The following is a 17,885-nucleotide window of genomic DNA, read 5'->3' as shown; positions in this document are numbered from 1 at the left end:
TCTGAAGAAGATAAGACAGTAAAGTAAGAGAGCCAGTATTTGGGTCAAAGGAGAGGGACATCAACTGAGCAGGAAGTTATTGGGAACTAAGCATAAATTATTAATCATGGGCATCTCCTCCAGATCAAATGTGAAGTGGGAAACAGACCCTAACAATTCAAAAAAGCACTCAGCAGATACATAAAATGCTTATTTGTTGACTGCAAAGGTGCTCATTTTGTATCTTAGTGGCAATAGAGGTTTAACAGTAAGACAGGCTTCTGAGAACTTAACCAAAAGCTCAGTATCTTGTGTAACACTCAAGCTTTTAGCTAGGAATGAAAAATAACCCCTCCTGCTTAAAATCTTCAACTTATATGCCAACTGCATGTTAAAGTGGACATGTTTATCTATTACTTTAAATGTTCCCTTTCACATAGTGGTCCCTGTCTGCTCAGCCTCAGAGTGAGCACTCTGAAGCCAGACTGCCTAGGGCCTAATCTTGGCCCTGGCGCCATCCTCTTACAAACTGTGACACAAGTCAAGTTCCTGGTCCTTTCTGTGCTTGTTACTTAATCTGTAAAGTCATAGTGGGGATATAACAAGACTCATCTAATAGAACAGTGTAGTAAGTATTAGCTCATAAGAGTCTGGCTTGGGTGACACCTGAAGACAAGGTAAAGATATGCATAAAACACACATATACTCAAATAGGTCATTATCTCATTTGTTGCACCTCTGGAGCTTTTTTTGAGTTTACTCAAAGAGCAGACTGCTCATTCTCCGATGCAAAACCACTCAGTGATTGACTCAACATGTCTTCAGAAATGCACTCATTATTCTGTATAGTTAACTGCTACTTGTCCCCCAACCCCATCCTGCAGAACTCCTCAAGGATGGGGACCACATCCCTCAGCCCAGGACCTAACACAAAGAAATGTTCCCCAAATATTTCTGAATTAGAGTGTCACTATGGCTAATAAGTGGGCACTTAACTAAATATTTGCTCACCTGGAAGTTTTCTTCTTGAAAAAAAATTTTTTTGGATAGAATCTCACAGAGAATGTTATTCCACAGAAAATGTTTACCTTCAAACATCTCAAATAAATGTTCCCTATCCTTTTACTGTCCTAAAACACTCTCAAGTTGCTAATACAGTGCCTCAGAAGTAACTTATTTGGAGGAAAAATTTTCTGTTATTGGAAATCTTACTTTTTTTCAAGAAAAAGAATTTTACCATGCCCTGTTTGGTCTTCTTAAGACACAGATTTGTGATTTCTATTTCCCCACGGTCAAGTCTGTGAGATCCAAGAATTCCAGATTTTATTTTCAGAAGATAATTAGGAATCCTTGAAACTGTTCAAAAAGCAAACTCTACTTGTAGACTCAGTCCCAAAGCATTGTTAGCTGTGTCAGAGCCCACATAGCTTTTCTTTGAAATCCCGTTTAGACAAAAGGTATCTCCCTTCTCCCTTATTTAAGTTCTTGCACAAAAATGTTCCTGAAATCTTTGAAAAAATCTGTGGAAATTGCACAGGGAATAAAGGGTAAGGATATCTATCCATAATTAAACAAGCACACAAAGCATTAGTAGCCCAGAAGAACTACTTGGAGGCTAAGAACATCACATTACAATTCATATGTGAGTATGAATGAGATTCAGAGAAGCTAATGGAAAAGGAAACTCCTATAAGGCACACAGGTTTAAATTTTAGTTATTATAGAAAATTCATAAGCTGAGAAACTGATGAGAAAATGTAGTAATAGTGGGACCTGATACTCTTATAGGGCACAGTAGTTCCAAGATAGCCAGGAACAGTATTATTTTGGAAGGTATGGCCTTAGATGCCAATTTCTCAGAGAGCGAACTTTATTGATGACAACAAATTCCGCTTTTTAAAAATCATGTATCATTTGGGATACTGGCAATGTAGGTCCCCTGGGGAATATCAATTACACTGTCATACTGGCTTAAGAACAATCCCTTTCCGGGCGGCGCCTGTGGCTCAGTGAGTAGGGCGCCGGCCCCATATGCCGAGGGTGGCGGGTTCAAACCCAGCCCCGGCCAAACTGCAACAAAAAAATAGCCGGGCATTGTGGCGGGCGCCTGTAGTCCCAGCTGCTCGGGAGGCTGAGGCAAGAGAATAGCGTAAGCCCAAGAGTTAGAGGTTGCTGTGAGCCGTGTGACGCCACGGCACTCTACCCAAGGGCGGTACAGTGAGACTCTGTCTCTACAAAAAAAAAAAAAAAAAAAAAAAAAAGAACAATTCCTTTCCTCCAACACAGGCAAAAGAATAAATATGCATAGTACCAAAAGCCTAAGTTGATATGGCCTGCTAGGTTTGTGTACACAGGAAGGGTGTATTTAGAAAAATTTGGTCTGAATTAACTATTGCTGAATTAATGACACACTTGCCCACAAAATAACTTTTTCTCCCTTTCCTTTTTACCACCCCCCTCCCCATTTTTTCTTTTAATGTAAAGAGAGTACCACAATTTTCTGCTATATGAGGATATTTTTCTTATATCCAGAGAAGGCAGAAGATAGGATTTTGGAATAGGGCTTAACTGAAATAGGATGAGGGCTCACAGATTTCTGCTCTAAGCAATGAAAACGACACCTTACCTCATAACTTTAGAACTCTTCAGTCGTAATTAGAATCAGAATGGATTTAACAAAGCACAGTGAAAAAGTTAGGCAATCTCTTCCAAGTGGTGAGAAGTCCTTGAGCTAAAGTTTAATTTTTTTTAACACGTGAATTTACTGCTGGTTTTTAACATCACGTGACTTCTTGTTGAGACACACAGGAAAACCAAGGTTAAGCCATAAATGGTCTTTTCCATTCAGAACTGTTGATCTGACTTTTAAAACTGGCTAGAACTATAGAGGGCTGTTAGTGTGGAACACTAGCATTTTCGAAGCATGGAGCACCAGGAGCAGTGTTGTCAATCAATTGCAGTAGACACTCTAGAAATATAGGTATACTTCTCCAAGATTCATTTACTAAATCCAATGCCAGAATAGCATATAGGTTTAAGCTTTTGGGTGAGTCTTACTGTTAAGTTGAACAGACCATCCAGTAGGAAGGCAGAAGGAAAACAGTAAGAAGGATATGAACTATTCCTGAGTGCAGACTCCCATTTCTACAGACTGCTCAACTGAAGCTTGCATAGGTAACAATGGACAATCTCAGTATTTGTCCAAGGTGTCCCACTTGCCTATCCTTCATCATAATCAATGTGACTAGATTATCTCAGTCATAAAATCAAAATCAAAGCCAGGGAGAAAAACCTAAGGAGGAAAACTCTATGACTCCAAGCTTCATTTACCCTGGACCTGTGTAGGAAAGTCTAGGAAAAATGGTGCTTCAAAACAACATCAAATGCCTTTCTGTTGTTAGAATCTCAAAAACACAGAATTTTAAGGCTATTAAAAGAGCTTTTCGGGTGACGCCTGTGGCTCAGTCGGTAAGGTGCCGGCCCCATATACCGAGGGTGGCGGGTTCAAACCCGGCCCCGGCTGAACTGCAACCAAAAAATAGCCGGGCGTTGTGGCGGGCGCCTGTAGTCCCAGCTACTCGGGAGGCTGAGGTAAGAGAATCGCTTAAGCCCAGGAGTTGGAGGTTGCTGTGAGCTGTGTGATGCCACGGCACTCTACCGAGGGCCATAAAGTGAGACTCTGTCTCTACAAAAAAAAAAAAAGAGCTTTTCAGAAAATCATTTGCTTCTCAGAGTGCAAAGGAGGTAGTTCCCCAGGCCCAATTAGTAGCAGGTTGTCAATGCCCACGTCAAAACTGCTACTTTACAAAGGGGATGCTGTACTTCTATGGAATGGGGAAGGGCAGGTATTATGTTTGGTTTAGGGATACGGAAGGGAAGATGTCACCCCATTTCCTCATTGATGGTGTAGGTGAGAAATCCTGAAACCTTCCAGAATCCGCTGAGTTTTCACTTTATGGTCCTAGAAGAAAAACTCTTTTCCAAAAGATAATGTGCCAATCCCATAAAGGAAAAACAAAACCTTTTTAAAGGAAGTAGAGTGAACTTTGGCTTCCAAACCAAAAATGTAATGGCCACAAGATGGCAGAAGAGGCAAAAGACTATTAGAACAGACAGTAACAAGGGGTATATCCAAGGCAAAAGCTATATAGTAAGAAGTATAAAACTATCATTAAAGTCACAAGAAAATTAGATAAATCATGTCACCTGCCCGCCACCCTCCAAAAAGTAGAGTGAATGACAAACCTGAAATGACATAAAAATGACAATGTAACAATTTTAGGCCAACTGTCTATATAGGACATTCTCCAAAGCTATTCAGGATTCTGATGTCTAAAAGCTAAGCATTTATTCCCACAATGCTTCATTTTTTTCATTTCTCATGAGAATTTGAAGCCAGGAACTTTGGTTCAATGATTTCTTAATTTATAATGCCTAGCTCAGAATGAAAAATGATCTACCTATTTAATTACAAACTAAACCCGATTTAAGAGTATTTCTCTAGGATTTATTATGAGGATTAAAAAACTCACATTAGGGGTGGCGCCTGTGGCTCAAAGGAGTAGGGCACAGGCCCCATATACAGGAGGTGGCAGGTTCAAACCCAGCCCCAGCCAAAAACTGCAAAAAAAAAAAAGTTAATTTTGGGTGGCGCCTGTGGCTCAAGGAGTAGGGTACCAGCTCCATATACTGGAGGTGGCAGGTTCAAGCCTTGGTCCTGGCCAAAAAAAAAACACCTCACATTAATTGTATAAATGGTAAGATCAATCAAAGGGTCTCAGGGCAGGAATAACTTCTGATTTGATGGGACTTCACATTTTGTCATTCTGTGTACAGTTAAGAGCTAACTGTACACTGAGTGACAAAATAAAATGATTAATGTGATTAATAATGTGGTTAATAAAATGACAGGTAGTAATTACGAAAAATGCACAAACTAGAAACCTAGCTGTGCCTCTCTTTAAAGATCCTCAATATTTTTTATTAAACTGTGTTCTAGGGCGGCACCTGTGGCTCAGTGGGTAGGGCACTGGCCCCATATATTGAGGGTGGTGGGTTAAAACCCAGCCCCGGTCAAATTGCAACAAAAAAATAGCTGGGCGCCTGTAGTCCCAGGTACTCAGGAGGCTGAGGCAAGAGAATCGCTTAAGCCCAGGAGTTGGAGGTTGCTGTGAGCTGTGTGATGCCATGGCACTCTACCAAGGGCGATAAAGTGAGACTCTGTCTCTATAAAACAAACAAACAAACAAACAAAAACTGGGTTCCAGGGTAAATGTGTGTTAAACACTGAGCTAAGATGCCCTGGAGTTCACTTACTGTCTAGAGTGTGGAAGCAGAAGTGTTTGTTGCCTATACCTTAAAGGAAGTGGCTAATTTGGCTGGATTTGTTTTCCTTGAGTCCTGACCATTTTTCAAACCACCTTAAAAGTTCTGGTGGCAGCTCCCAACTATGTGATTCAAGTCTAGCCTTTGTTCAGATAAAGTTCTGCTTTCGGGCTTTAAAAGGAACCTACAACTGCTTAGTCAAAGAACCCTAGGGAGTAAGGAACGATACCATACTTGTAGTTCCTTGTTATATATACCCCAGCTGACATACATCACTTACACAGAATGATGAATCTTTTCTGATTCTGGTAGATGAGAGGTCTGAGTCTCTGAGGTTTGGGGCTGTGTGGCAGCTGGTGGCTCTGCCTCTTCAGCTTCACACTTCTTTGGGCTCCCCTGTCAGGAGACAACAAAAACAAACATAGCAAAAGTACTTAAATCTGTTTGGTTCCCTTTCTTCAACCTAGAGCTAAAAAAAAGGGAGCACAGGACATGCAAGGCCAGCCCCCAACACAACCCGCTTTATTTCATTTTAGAGCATGGAATGAACTGTATCTTAAAAATATGTACTTTAAGAATTTCTACACTAGTAATCATTTTATTAGAATTCTTTTCAAAGAACTGAAAAAGGCTTCCTTTTGGGCAGATAAAAGGAAGAACTGACCATGAGAGCCCTGGAAATGAGAACTGTGCTGCTCAGCCTCCGATAGAGCTTCTGTGAACCAGGGAGTTAGCTGGAAATGAGTTAAGTAGGATTAACAGGTACCCCCCAACTCTCTACACTTCACAAGGTTTCTTTAAAATTTTTTGAACTAGACTAACTTGTCAGTTGTACAGCTGCCACAAAAAAGGAAAATCTCACTTAATCCTCTATCTCCCTCAAAGGAGGGTCACAATAGCCTACCCGCTCAGGCTGTAACCTCTGGGTCACATGCTTTTCAGATGGCTCAGGCTGGCTCAGATGCCTCATTTGGATAGAGGATGAGGAGATGGAAGTCCTCTCCTTTGGCTCAAGGACCTGCAGTTGTGGCACTGGTGGAGTCACAACCACCCGACCAGAAGAGGGGTCTTTGGTTTCAGTATAGCTGGTGTTGCTATCCCTAGAGACTCCAGGGCTCAGAGACTAAAGAAATAAAACAAAACACATAGTAAGACAAATTACTGTATATGGCATATATTCAGTAGATAACGAAGGTTTCCAACTTCCAGTGACCAAATTTAACACTTTACATCTTTCTGTGTTTATTCCTGTTTGGGTTAGTAATCTCCCTGACTACTTATTCAACAATTACTAAGTTCCAATTAGGTGCTGGGTCCTAACAAACAAACAAACTAACAAAAAGGCATATCCATACCCTTAAGAAGTTTATATTCATGGTGGCTCACGCCTGTAATCCTAGCACTCTGGGAGGCTGAGGCAGGTGAGCTCAGGGATTCGAGACCAGAGCAAGAGCAAGACCCCGTCTCTAAAAATAGCTGGGCATTATAGCGGGTGCCTGTAGTCCCAGCTACTTGGGAGGCTGAGGCAAGAGAATCGCTTGAGTCCAAGAGTTTGAGGTTGCTGTGAGCTATGATGCCATGGCACTGTGAGGGTGACAAAGTGAGACTCTGTCTCAAAAAAAAAAAGAAAGAAAGAATAAAAGTTTATATTTAGTGGAGAAGATGAGTAAATGGATTCAACTTTCTCTGGAATCAAAGGGACTCAGAATGAAAAAGAACTGCACTTAGGAAAATCAGTTAGTTGAAAATGAGGCTCTGAAATCAGGGAAGAGTAATCGGTGAACTGGAGACTAAAGGAGGCTTTTCCTATTCCTGTCAGAAATCATGATGGGTTCTCCCGTGGTTCAAACACACTGGAGTACAGACAGAACATCAATGCACTGGATTCTCTCATACTCACTTTTCTGCTGCTGCTTGATGCTGAACGAGAACGTGAACGTGATCTGGACTCTGATGTTGATCTGGAGCCCATATTGGGGCTACCATGAGGGTTGGTGTGAGTACGTGCCTGGGACACATCTCTCTGCTTGGATCTTGGAGGTGAGTGAGACCGAGAGCCTGAACTGGCAGGAGAGAGAGATCTTGATCTAGAACTGGAGGATGAAGATGAGGATGACCGGCTAGAAGATGAATCAGTTGTCTGTTTCAATCTGTGGCTTGGGAGAAGGGTATGAGAAGCTTTTCTGTCTTCCTTCTGTTCTAAAGATGGCTGTTTCAGAGCCTCTTCAGTGATCCCTTTGGCTGGCACTAATTCCTCAATTTTTAGTGGGAGTGGCTGGGCAGATTTGTCTGACTCAGTTTCCAGACCCTTCTGCATCGAGTATTCAGCCAGTGTGCTTTTCTGAACTAGAGGAAGGATACTCTCCTCTGGCACTTTCTCTGCTGGAGATTCTGCTTTGGTGTCTGCAGGACTTGATAAAGGAGACAGGCCTCTTACCAGCTGGACATTATGGTGAGATAGTAATAGCTCCCTAGTCTCAGCATCTGTATTAGGAGGAGATAACTGAATGAGGACAGGGGGGGCTGGGCCTTCCATGGGCTCTATTTCTTCTTCACTCTGGAGTTGTGCATGAAGTGGTGGTGAAGATGCTTCCTTGGTAAGTAAAGGTGGAGGAGTCTCTTCCTCACTGGCAGTTTGCTCTGGCTGAAGCACAAGCGGGGCCTTCTCGAGATCTTCAGTCAATCGAGGAGGGGAAGGAGACTTAGATTTTTCCTCCAAGCCTTGTGAAGATTTTATTTCTCTTTCTTCCACCTTAAGGAGAGAAGCTGTTTTCATTTCTTTCTCCTGCTGCTGCCTGGCCAGATGACTTCTTCTAGCCTCTTCCTGGGATCTTGTAACTCTCCCTCCTCTCTCTAACCCCTCCTGTTCCTGGGATCTTATGGTTTTGGGTCTCTCATCCATCACCTCCTCGGGTTTTGCTTTGGGTATCTCTTCCCCCTCTTCTTCAAACTGTTTGAGGACTGGTGCCTCCCTAGATTTTTGTCCTTCATCTTCTTCTTCCTCCTCTTCTTCGTCCTCCTCCTCCTCCTCCTCTTCTTCTTCCTCTTCTGTCTTCAAATTTCGATCTGCTCTGACTCTCAGATTTCTGGAAGGCATTTCTTGATCTTCTTCTTCCTCAGCAGCCAGGCCGCACTCAGAGAGCTTTGCTGCTCTTGCCTGAAAGAAAAGATACACAATGGCTACAAATCTATCTTCTCACAATCAACATAGGAGAAAAAGTACATGACGATATGCCCCAAGGAAGAAGAAATTCAACAACACAGGCTTTTAGCACAGAAATAGGTTTGATGGTAGACAATTGTGACTAATGTGGGCTCATAGGGGAATCAAAATAGAATGACCAAAAGGAATACAATAATGAGACTGTTCACTTTTTAGCTTCAAGCTTTTAAAATATAAACGGAACATTTAGAAAGTTGGGGGGAGGGAGAAAGAACTGATCAGTTAACACGATTTTTTTTTATCATGTTGGTATATTTATTTTTGTTCTTTTCCCCCAGTCATTTCTTTGGTATACCCATAATTACACTACACATACACTTCTGTATTTCGCTCACTTAATGTCTTAACACATAGCTTCAAGGTTTTATTTTTATTTATTTATTTATTTTTTGAGACAAAGTCTCACTTTGTTACCCTTGGGAGTGTCATGGTGTCACAGCTCACAGCAACCTCAAACTCTTGGGCTCAAACAATCCTCTTGCCTCAGCCTCCTGAATAGCTGGGACTACAGGTGCTTGCTACAATATCCAGCTATTTTTTAGTTAGAGATGGGGTCTCGCTCTGGTACAGGCTGGTCTCCAACTCCTGAGCTTAGGCAATCTACCTGCCTCAGCCTCCCACTATATTAAGATTACAGGAGTAAGTCACTGTGTCCAGCCCAGCTTTAAGGTTTTAGTTGAATAATTATGTCATATCTTGTTTAATAATGGGATTCATTTCTAACTTCCAAATTTAGGTTTTTTAAAAATATATATTCACTTAGAAATCTGAAGGCCAAAGCAGATCTAAATAGAAAAACACAACAAACAGAAAACAAAAAGATCACGAAGAGGAGAAAGATAACTACAAAGATGTCTAGAGAGATAACTCTAAAACAGTCTGAGGAAGAAAAGGAGAGGAAATACCCAAAGTACCACTAAAGAGGTGATGTGTGCTCTAGAAGGTATCTGTGTTACCTGTCTCACCCTAGATGATCGTCTTTCTCCTTTCCTTGGTTTCTCATCATCAGATTCACCTTTCTCTTCAGAAATAGAGGAGCTTTTTCCTATCAAATGAAAAAAAAATCAGGTCAAATTCATGACATGAACACATATTTGTGGCTTTTTAAAATCATGCTTTCTAAAATCCAGCCATAGTATATGAACTCATCAATACATAATCCATTTCTTTAACTTCTATCGTAGAGAAAAGACTATTAAAGGCCTGAGAGTCAGGGTCTTATTGATTATTCTTGCTGTGCATGTCTAGCGTATTTTCAATGCTGCTAAGCCAATTCACGTATTACGAATAACTCAAATAAAAGTAAAATAGCTTTCTCCTCAAATTATCTAGCAGGGTTGTACAAAGTGTACTTATTTATACAAAGTATTCTGTTACTGTGAATCTGTTACTTAAGACTTCACTAAGTAACCACAGATTCTGTCTCCATTTTTAAAAATTACCAGTTTCACAAAAATGGTAATATACCAGTTTTCACAATGATAAACTTAAGAAACAGGTACTTAGATTAATGGTTTTCAGGGCCCTGAAATTGCTAGGAATTACTTTAAGCCAACTGGACAGTACTTCAGAACTGGGACCTCTTAATCATGTTTTATATACTGAAAATTAAGGTAAGATTTTTTTTCTTAGGGGGAAAAAAGTTCTATTAAAAAAAAAGCTTGAAAACCACCAGTCTAGGTCATCCTGAATAGTAACTGCATTTAAAACTAAAAGAGTGGGGTGGCGCCGGTGGCTCAAAGGAGTAGGGCACCCACCCCATATGCCAGAGGCAGTAGGTTCAAACCCAGCCCCAGCCAAAAAACAAAAAAACACAAAACTGAAAGAATGAGGATGTGGTGGCTCACACCTTATAATCCTAGTACTTTGGGAGGCTGAGGCTTACAAGGAGTTTGAGACCAGCTTAATCAACATGAGACATACTGAGACCCCATCTTTATAAAAATAGAAAAATTAGCCCAATGTGGTGGTGTACGCCTCTAGTTCCAGCTAAAAAAAGGAGGCTGAACCAAGAGAATTGCTTGAGCCCAGGAATCTGAGGTTGCAGTGAGCTATGACGACGCCACTGTACTATAGGCCAGACAAGAGAGTGAGATTCTATCTCAAAAACAAACAAAAAAAACAACAAAAAAACACACTCTGAGAGGCCGAGTCAGGTGGATTGCTTGACCTCAGGAGTTTGACACCAGCCTGACCAAAAGGGAGACCCCATCTCTAAAAACTAGCCAGGTGCTGTGGCAGGCGCCTGTAATCCCAGCTACTTGGGAGGTTGCTGTGAGCTATGACACCACGAACTCAGAGTGACAAGTGAGACTGACTAAAAAAACAAAAAACCCAAAAACTGAAATAAAGTTTACTCACTTTTCATGAAGGAAGGTAACTTTGAACAAATAACTGAGGTAATTTGAGTCTCAATATGTTGACTGAGAAAAAGGAGGGGCTACACTGGATGATTTCTAAGTTTCCTATCAGTATTAAAATATTACATAGAGAGCAATGCAGATATTGATGAGACCCAGTTTAGAACATAGCATAAGATAGCTATATTCTAGACACTTAATCAGCTAGACTCAATTTTAATACAGTACAAAAGGTTTAAATGATACACAAAACCATGTTCTACACTAAATAGTATTTAAACTAGTGCAAATAAAGCAGATGGTATGAGCTCTAAGCCAAGATTTTACTTCTGTAGTCTAACAATGTAAAATAAACTAAGTTTTACTTCTTTAATAAAAAAACAAAAAATCAAAATGATACTAATAAAATGCACTAGAAGCCTCCATATATTTTGCAAAACTTTACTTCATCTCTTAAGAAGGCCTCTGAATACATACCATTTCATATTTGAGTAAATGAATAAAGACTTTGGATTATAGTTATATGTACAGAATATATGATTAGGATACAGGGACAGGGCAGACTCTTTAGCAAACATTTGAAGACATCTGTAAAAGATTAGTGTAGTGCCTCTAATAATCAACGATAGGCTCAGTGCCCATAGTTCAGTGGTTAGGGTGCTGGCCACATATACCGGGGGCTGGCGGGTTTAAACCTGGAAGGCCTGCTAAAAAAAAAAAAAAAAACAGTAACAACTACAACAAAAAAAAAATAGCCAGGGATTGTGGCAGACACTGGTACTCCCAGCTACTTGGGAGGCTGAGGCAAAAGAATTGCTTAAGCCCAAGAGTTTGAGGTTGCTGTGAGCTGTGACACAATAGCACTCTACTGCGGGTGATGCAGTAAAACTCTAGTCTTGGGGGGGAAAAAAAATCAATGGTAATTTAATAATTCAGTGACCTGAAACAGGTTCAACTATAAAATCAAAAGAAAAAAATTTCATGAATTTTGGCTGTAAGAAAAGAAGCTTGATTTATCTTAGTTTTAACAACAACAACAACAACAACAAGAAAGGCTCAGCGCCTGTAGCTCAGCGGAGGGCTGGCAGGTTGAACCCAGCCTGGGCCTGCCAAACAACAATGACAACTATAAAAAACAATAGCTGGGCATTGTGGCAGGTGCCTGTAGTACCAGCTACTTGGGAGACTAAGGCAAGAGAATCGCTTAAGCCCACGAGTTTGAGGTTGTTATGAGCTGTAACGCTACAGCACTCTACCAAGGGTGATGTTTAAAAAAAAAAAAAAAAAAAAAAAAAAGAGGCCCATATGAGGTAGGTCAAATGAGTAATTTAGAGTTGCAATTTTAAGACTACTACATACAAACAAAAATAACCTGTTGTAAACTGCATGCTAACCTATTGGACTATAATTTTTTTTTTTTTTGAGACAGAGTCTCAAGCTATTGCCCTGGGTAGAGTGCTGTGGTGTCATAGCTCACAGCATCCTCAAACTCTTGGGCTCAAGTGATCTTCTTGCCTCAGCCTCCCAAGTAGCTGGGACTACAGGCACCTGCCACAATGCCCTGCTATTTTTCGGTTGTAGTTGTTTGGTTTTTTTTTTTTTTGCAGTTTTTTTGGCCGGTATACGGGGCTGGCGCCCTACTCACTGAGCCACAGGTGCTGCCCTTTTGGTTGTAGTTGTCATTGTTGTTTGGCAAACCCAGGCTGGATTCAAACCCGCCAGATCCGGTTTATGTGGCTGGTGCCCTAGCAGCTGAGCTACAGGAGCCAAGCCAATATGTTATTCTTAATACCATAAAACTGCAGTGATAGGATTCTGGATGATTACACTGCCCTGGAAGCATCTGAGTAACAAGTCAGCAAAGATATTTGGGGTAGAACTATTCAGAAAAGTTTTAGTCATCACCATTTTGCAGAAAAGTGAAAACTGGACAGGACTCTCAGACAATAAACAAGGTATGAGTAAGCAAACAAAATATAAAGGAGATGTGAGGGAACACTTTTTAATTTCTTGGAAGTAACTGATGAGATACAGACAAGCTTCTGGGAAAAGTGGTATCATCTATTATAAGCACATGGCCACAATGAGTATCTTAAGCCTGTAAAAGAAAAAAGTCTTAATAGCATGGGCAGAAACTAAGCATTTTAGCTAAGGGTGCAGCCAGTACTGATAACAGGCTAATATATGTATTTCAGAAGTCAAAAAATAAGTCAGGATGAACATTAAGATATCTATGAGTCCAAAGCCAGAAGCCTTCAGGAGAAAGGAAAAGGTGGCTTCTGGACAGTGTAGGATATATTAAATGAAGAATGCTTAAATGCCAAATAGGGAAGTAGTTTCTTCATATAAAACAAATCCCTAGGCAGGGATTTTTGGGACCCAAATAAGGCAAGTTAAAGATCACAGAAAGGCCTGTGGACAAAGGGTAACTTTACCTAATAATAAGAAACAGGAATTAAGAAAACAGAGATCTGGCAATGATACCGAACCTAACTGTGACTCAGGTTAGCCTTGTAAGTAATTATTTAGCATTTCTCTAGAATCGCATATACTTCTGCTAAAGAATCAGTATTCTAAATATCCAATTTAAAATATTTTTGTATTTTCCAGGCGGCGCCTGTGGCTCAAGGAGTAGGGCGCCGGTCCCATATGCCAGAGGTGGTGGGTTCAAACCCAGCCCCAGCCAAAAAAAAAAAAAAAAAATTTTTGTATTTTCCTTTTTTTTTCTAGTCAATTGAGTATTTTTGTATTTTTCTAGGTGGAGTTCTTTTTGAAAAAAGGATTTTTGTATACACAGTCATGACACAGAAGAGAATGGAGAAAACTTCTGATTATGGCAAGTGGATAATGATTCCCAATACCTTACATAAATATGAAGTAGCGACAAAAAGTCAAGGGGGAAAGTTTGGAAGGATTTTATAAACCAATTCTTCCTTCCTATTTGGAATTTTGCCTATGACACATAAATGGGAGGCGCTAGAATATAAGCCAAAGATCCTGGTCAACAGAACCACTCAAGGACTTGTAAAAAATGAGGAATCCCAGGACTTTCACTCCCTGAGATTCTTAGGATAGTGCCTAGGAATCCACATTCTTTTTTTTTGTAGAGACAGAGTCTCACTTTACTGCCCTTGGTAGAGTGCCTGGCGTTACACGGCTCACAGCAACCTCCAGCTATTGGGCTTATGTGATTCTCTTGCCTCAGCCTCCTGAGCAGCTGGGACTACAGGCGCCTGCCACAGCGCCCGGCTATTTTTCTGTTGTTGCAGTTTGGACGGGGCTGGGTTTGAACCCACCACCCTCGGCATATGGGGCCAGCGCCCTACTCACTGAGCCACAGGCGCCGCCCAGAATCCACATTCTTAAACCAAGCGATCCTTTAAAAAACAATCCTCAGGTGCCGCTAGTGATTAGAAATGTTACTAGGAACCTTACTTTAATAAAAATCTTGTTATTAAAGAGAGAACCCTCCAGCCCGGTGCCCGTAGCACAGTGGTTATGGTGCCAGCCAGATACACTGAGGCTGGTGGGTTCAGTACCAGCCACATAAACCGAGGCTAGTGGGTTTGAACCCAGCCCGGGCCAGCTAAATAACACTGACAACTGCAACCAAAAAATAGCCAGGCATTGTGGTGTGCGCCTGTAGTCCCAGCTACTTGGGAGGCTGAGGCAAGAGAATAGCTTAAGCCCACGAGTTTGAGGTTGCTGTGAACTATGACGCCACAGCACTCTACTGAGGGTGATACAGTGAGACTGTGTCTCAAAACATAAATAAATAAAATAAAATTAAACAAAAAGAGGACCCCAAACACCCAAAGCCAACAAATAAGCTGCCACTGCAATGGTTTGCAATGGTTTTACAGGATTGATATTCTGCACTTTAAAGAATCTGATTTCTGGGCAAACACTGGGGTTAATGCTGACTCAATCTAACACTGCTACAACTCCAAACTACCACTCTCTCTAGGGACTAAATTTTGCACCATACCTATTAATGACATTCATATCCCAGCAGAGATCAGAGGCAGGAAAATTTATGGCATAAAGTACACTGAAAAGCACTACTTAAGGAAATTATTAGTTATACTCTATAGGTTACTACACTCATGTTTTCTAATTTATTTTCACCTCTCTTTGATTTTTTTTTTTTACCTTGGGGTTCTCCCCCCCACCCAATTATAGCCATAAGTAGAGCCCTGCTAATGACATAAAACACTGAAGAGACTGTGTTTCCTCACTCTAAATCTTTGCTTTTGATACCTTAATTCTATTTCAGAATTCATTCCTCATTTTCATTTCAAATTACATTTAGAACTCAGAGCTGCTTTTTTCTCAAACAGAGGTAAGTACCACTCTTTCTTTTTGTTTGTTTGCTTTGAGACAAAGCCTCAAGCTGTCGCCCTGGGTAGAGTGCTATGGCATCACAGTTCACAGCAACCTCCAACTCTTGGGCTCAAGCAATTCTCCTGCCTCCATCTCCCAAGTAGCTGGGACTACAGGCACCTGCTACAATGCCCGGCTATTTTTTGGTTGTAGCCATCATTGCTGTTTGGTGGGCCTGGGCTGTATTCGAACCCGCCAGCTCAAGTGTATGTGCTTGGCACCTTAGCCACTTGAGCCACAGGCGCCAAACCAGTACCACTCTTTAATAAGGTAATGACCGGGCGGTGCCTATGGCTCAGTGAATAGGGCGCCGGCCCCATATGCCGAGGGTGGCGGGTTCAAACCCAGCCCCGGCCAAACTGCAACAAAAAAATAGCCGGGTGTTGTGGTGGGCGCCTGTAGTCCCAACTGCTCGGGAGGCTGAGGCAAGAGAATGGCATAAGCCCAAGAGTTAAAGGTTGCTGTGAGCCGTGTGACGCCATGGCACTCTACGAGGGCGGTACAGTGAGACTCTGTCTCTACAAAAAAAAAAATAATAATAATAAGGTAATGACCTTATTTAATCATGGTCCTACTGAAAATTTTCACTAGTTCCCCCATTCCCTGTAAAAGAAAAGCTTATACTTATTGGCTTGGCCCTCTGAAATACTATCCCAAACTACCTTTTAAAATGTGTCACTGACTGTTCTCGAATATGAAATACTTAACTCTGGCTAGATTAGTCTACTTCCTCTCCTATAAAAATACCATATTCAGGCTTGGCGCCTGTGGCTCAAGCAGCTAAGGCGCCAGCCACATACACCTGAGCTGGCGGGTTCAAATCCAGCACGGGCCCACCAAACAACGATGACAGCTGCAACCAAAAAATAGCCGGGCATTATGGCAGGTGCCTGTAGCCCCAGCTACTTGGGAGGTGGAGGCAAGAGAATTGCTTGAGCCCAGAAGTTAGAGGTTGCTGTGAGCTGTAATGCCATGGCACACTACCCAGGGCGACAGCTTGAGGCTGTCTCAAAAACAAACAAACAAAAACCCCACATTCTTATCCCTATGCCTTTGATCCTTCCTAAAAATACCCTTGTTTCCTTTCTGTAAGTTAAATCCTATCCATTTCCAAGGCTCAGCTCAAATCTTATATCTCCTTCATAAGGCTCTCTCTCAACACTCTAGTCCCCAGAGCCCTTCTATTCTTCTGAATTCCTATCGTACATGCATCTCTGTGTAATTTATGTCACATAGTATTCTCTATTGTTAGTTTTATGTACAATTGTTCTCTCTCCCTAACAACTTTACTGTCCGCTAATTTCTCGCATATACACTGCGAGAACTCAACAAATATATTTTTTTATTTTAATTTTTTTTTTTTTTTAAATTTCAGTGTGCTTGTTCATTCTTCTTTGTTTGAAGTACTCCTTTTTTGTTGATTTTCTTCTTTCTCCTGTGGTGCTGGCTGTTTTTGATGTTGTTAGTAGAGACAGGGTCTTACTCTGGCTCACTGCTGTTACATACAGGTCTCGAACCTCTGAGCTTAGGCAATCCACCCACCTCGGCCTCCCAAAGTGCTGGGACTACAGGCGTGAGCCACCACGCCCAGCCTCAACAAATATTTTTTAACTGACTTTTACTTGAGAAAAAATACAGGTAATCAATTTATAGAAGAGCTTTCCCTTTCCTCCTGGCTTTATAATCATGGAAAAAAAAAAAAAAAAAGAGTACTAACAGTAAAGCAGATTAATTAAGGAAACAGTACTCTTCTGGGGAGAAAAGACGTCCCTGAGAAAATTAAGAATTACAAAGTCTTGGCCAGTATTAATTTATTGAAAGGCTTCTAAAAATTTTCCTTTGGGTCTAAGACTATGATCAAGAAAAACAGGCACTGAGAAAAGTAGGGCCTTAAAAATCAGACTCAAGCACTGATTTTTTTTTTGAGACAGTTTTATGTCACCCTCGGTAGAGTGCTGTGGTGTCACAGCTCAGCGCTCAAACTGAGCTTAAGCGATTCTTGGGCTTAAGCGATTCTCTTGCCTCAGCCTCCCAAGTAGCTGGGACTACAGGCATCTGCCATAATGCCTGGCTATTTTTTTGTTGCAGCTGTCACTGTTGTTTAGCAGGCTCAGGCCAGGTTCGAACCGGCCAGCCTTGGTGTATGTGGTTCGCGCCCTAACCACTGAGCTACAGGTGCCGAGCCCAAGCACTGATTATGTAGGGTAAACCCCCCCAACATTAATAATGATTCGAAATACTTGATAAAAGTTACGCATTGGCTTAATATATCTACTGACCATTCACGTGTCTTATACATAGGTTAAACATCCATTATTCCATCATGCTTAGAATCACAAGTATTTTAGAATATGTGCATTGTACTTTACTGGTTGAGCACCTGAAATCTGAAAATGCAAAATCTGAAATGTTCCCATGAGCACATTTCCTTTGAGTATCATGTGAATGCTCAAAAAGTTTTGGATTTCAGCATTTGGAGCTACTCAGGTTTTTGATGATCAACCTCTATATTCTCTCCCAAAAGTATACTCTCTCACAAAGGTAAATTCTCAGAAGACAAAGGTTGTATTTATAGACTATTGCTTGAGATACTATGCAAAATTGGGTGCTTAATA

General features: G+C 41.2%; 1 protein-coding gene across 6 annotated transcripts in view; it reads right to left on the bottom strand.

Moving 5' to 3' along the window:
- The window catches only part of ACIN1 (apoptotic chromatin condensation inducer 1), a 38,743-nt gene that overhangs the window by 13,370 nt on the left and 7,488 nt on the right, over positions 1-17,885 (bottom strand). For 5 of the 6 annotated variants that reach the window (XM_053594748.1, XM_053594750.1, XM_053594749.1 and 2 more), the window contains 4 exons: positions 9,484-9,572; positions 7,205-8,461; positions 6,209-6,427; positions 5,585-5,700 (listed from right to left, as the gene is read on the bottom strand). In XM_053594748.1, the coding sequence (XP_053450723.1) occupies positions 5,585-5,700; positions 6,209-6,427; positions 7,205-8,461; positions 9,484-9,572 (1,681 nt within the window). The remainder of the gene's footprint in view (positions 1-5,584; positions 5,701-6,208; positions 6,428-7,204; positions 8,462-9,483; positions 9,573-17,885) is intronic. The other variant, XM_053594751.1, reaches the window with a different exon arrangement.

The sequence above is a fragment of the Nycticebus coucang genome, chromosome 6 (assembly GCF_027406575.1).
Source record: "Nycticebus coucang isolate mNycCou1 chromosome 6, mNycCou1.pri, whole genome shotgun sequence".
Taxonomy (NCBI): domain Eukaryota; kingdom Metazoa; phylum Chordata; class Mammalia; order Primates; family Lorisidae; genus Nycticebus; species Nycticebus coucang.
This window is presented reverse-complemented; position numbering and strand designations above follow the sequence as displayed.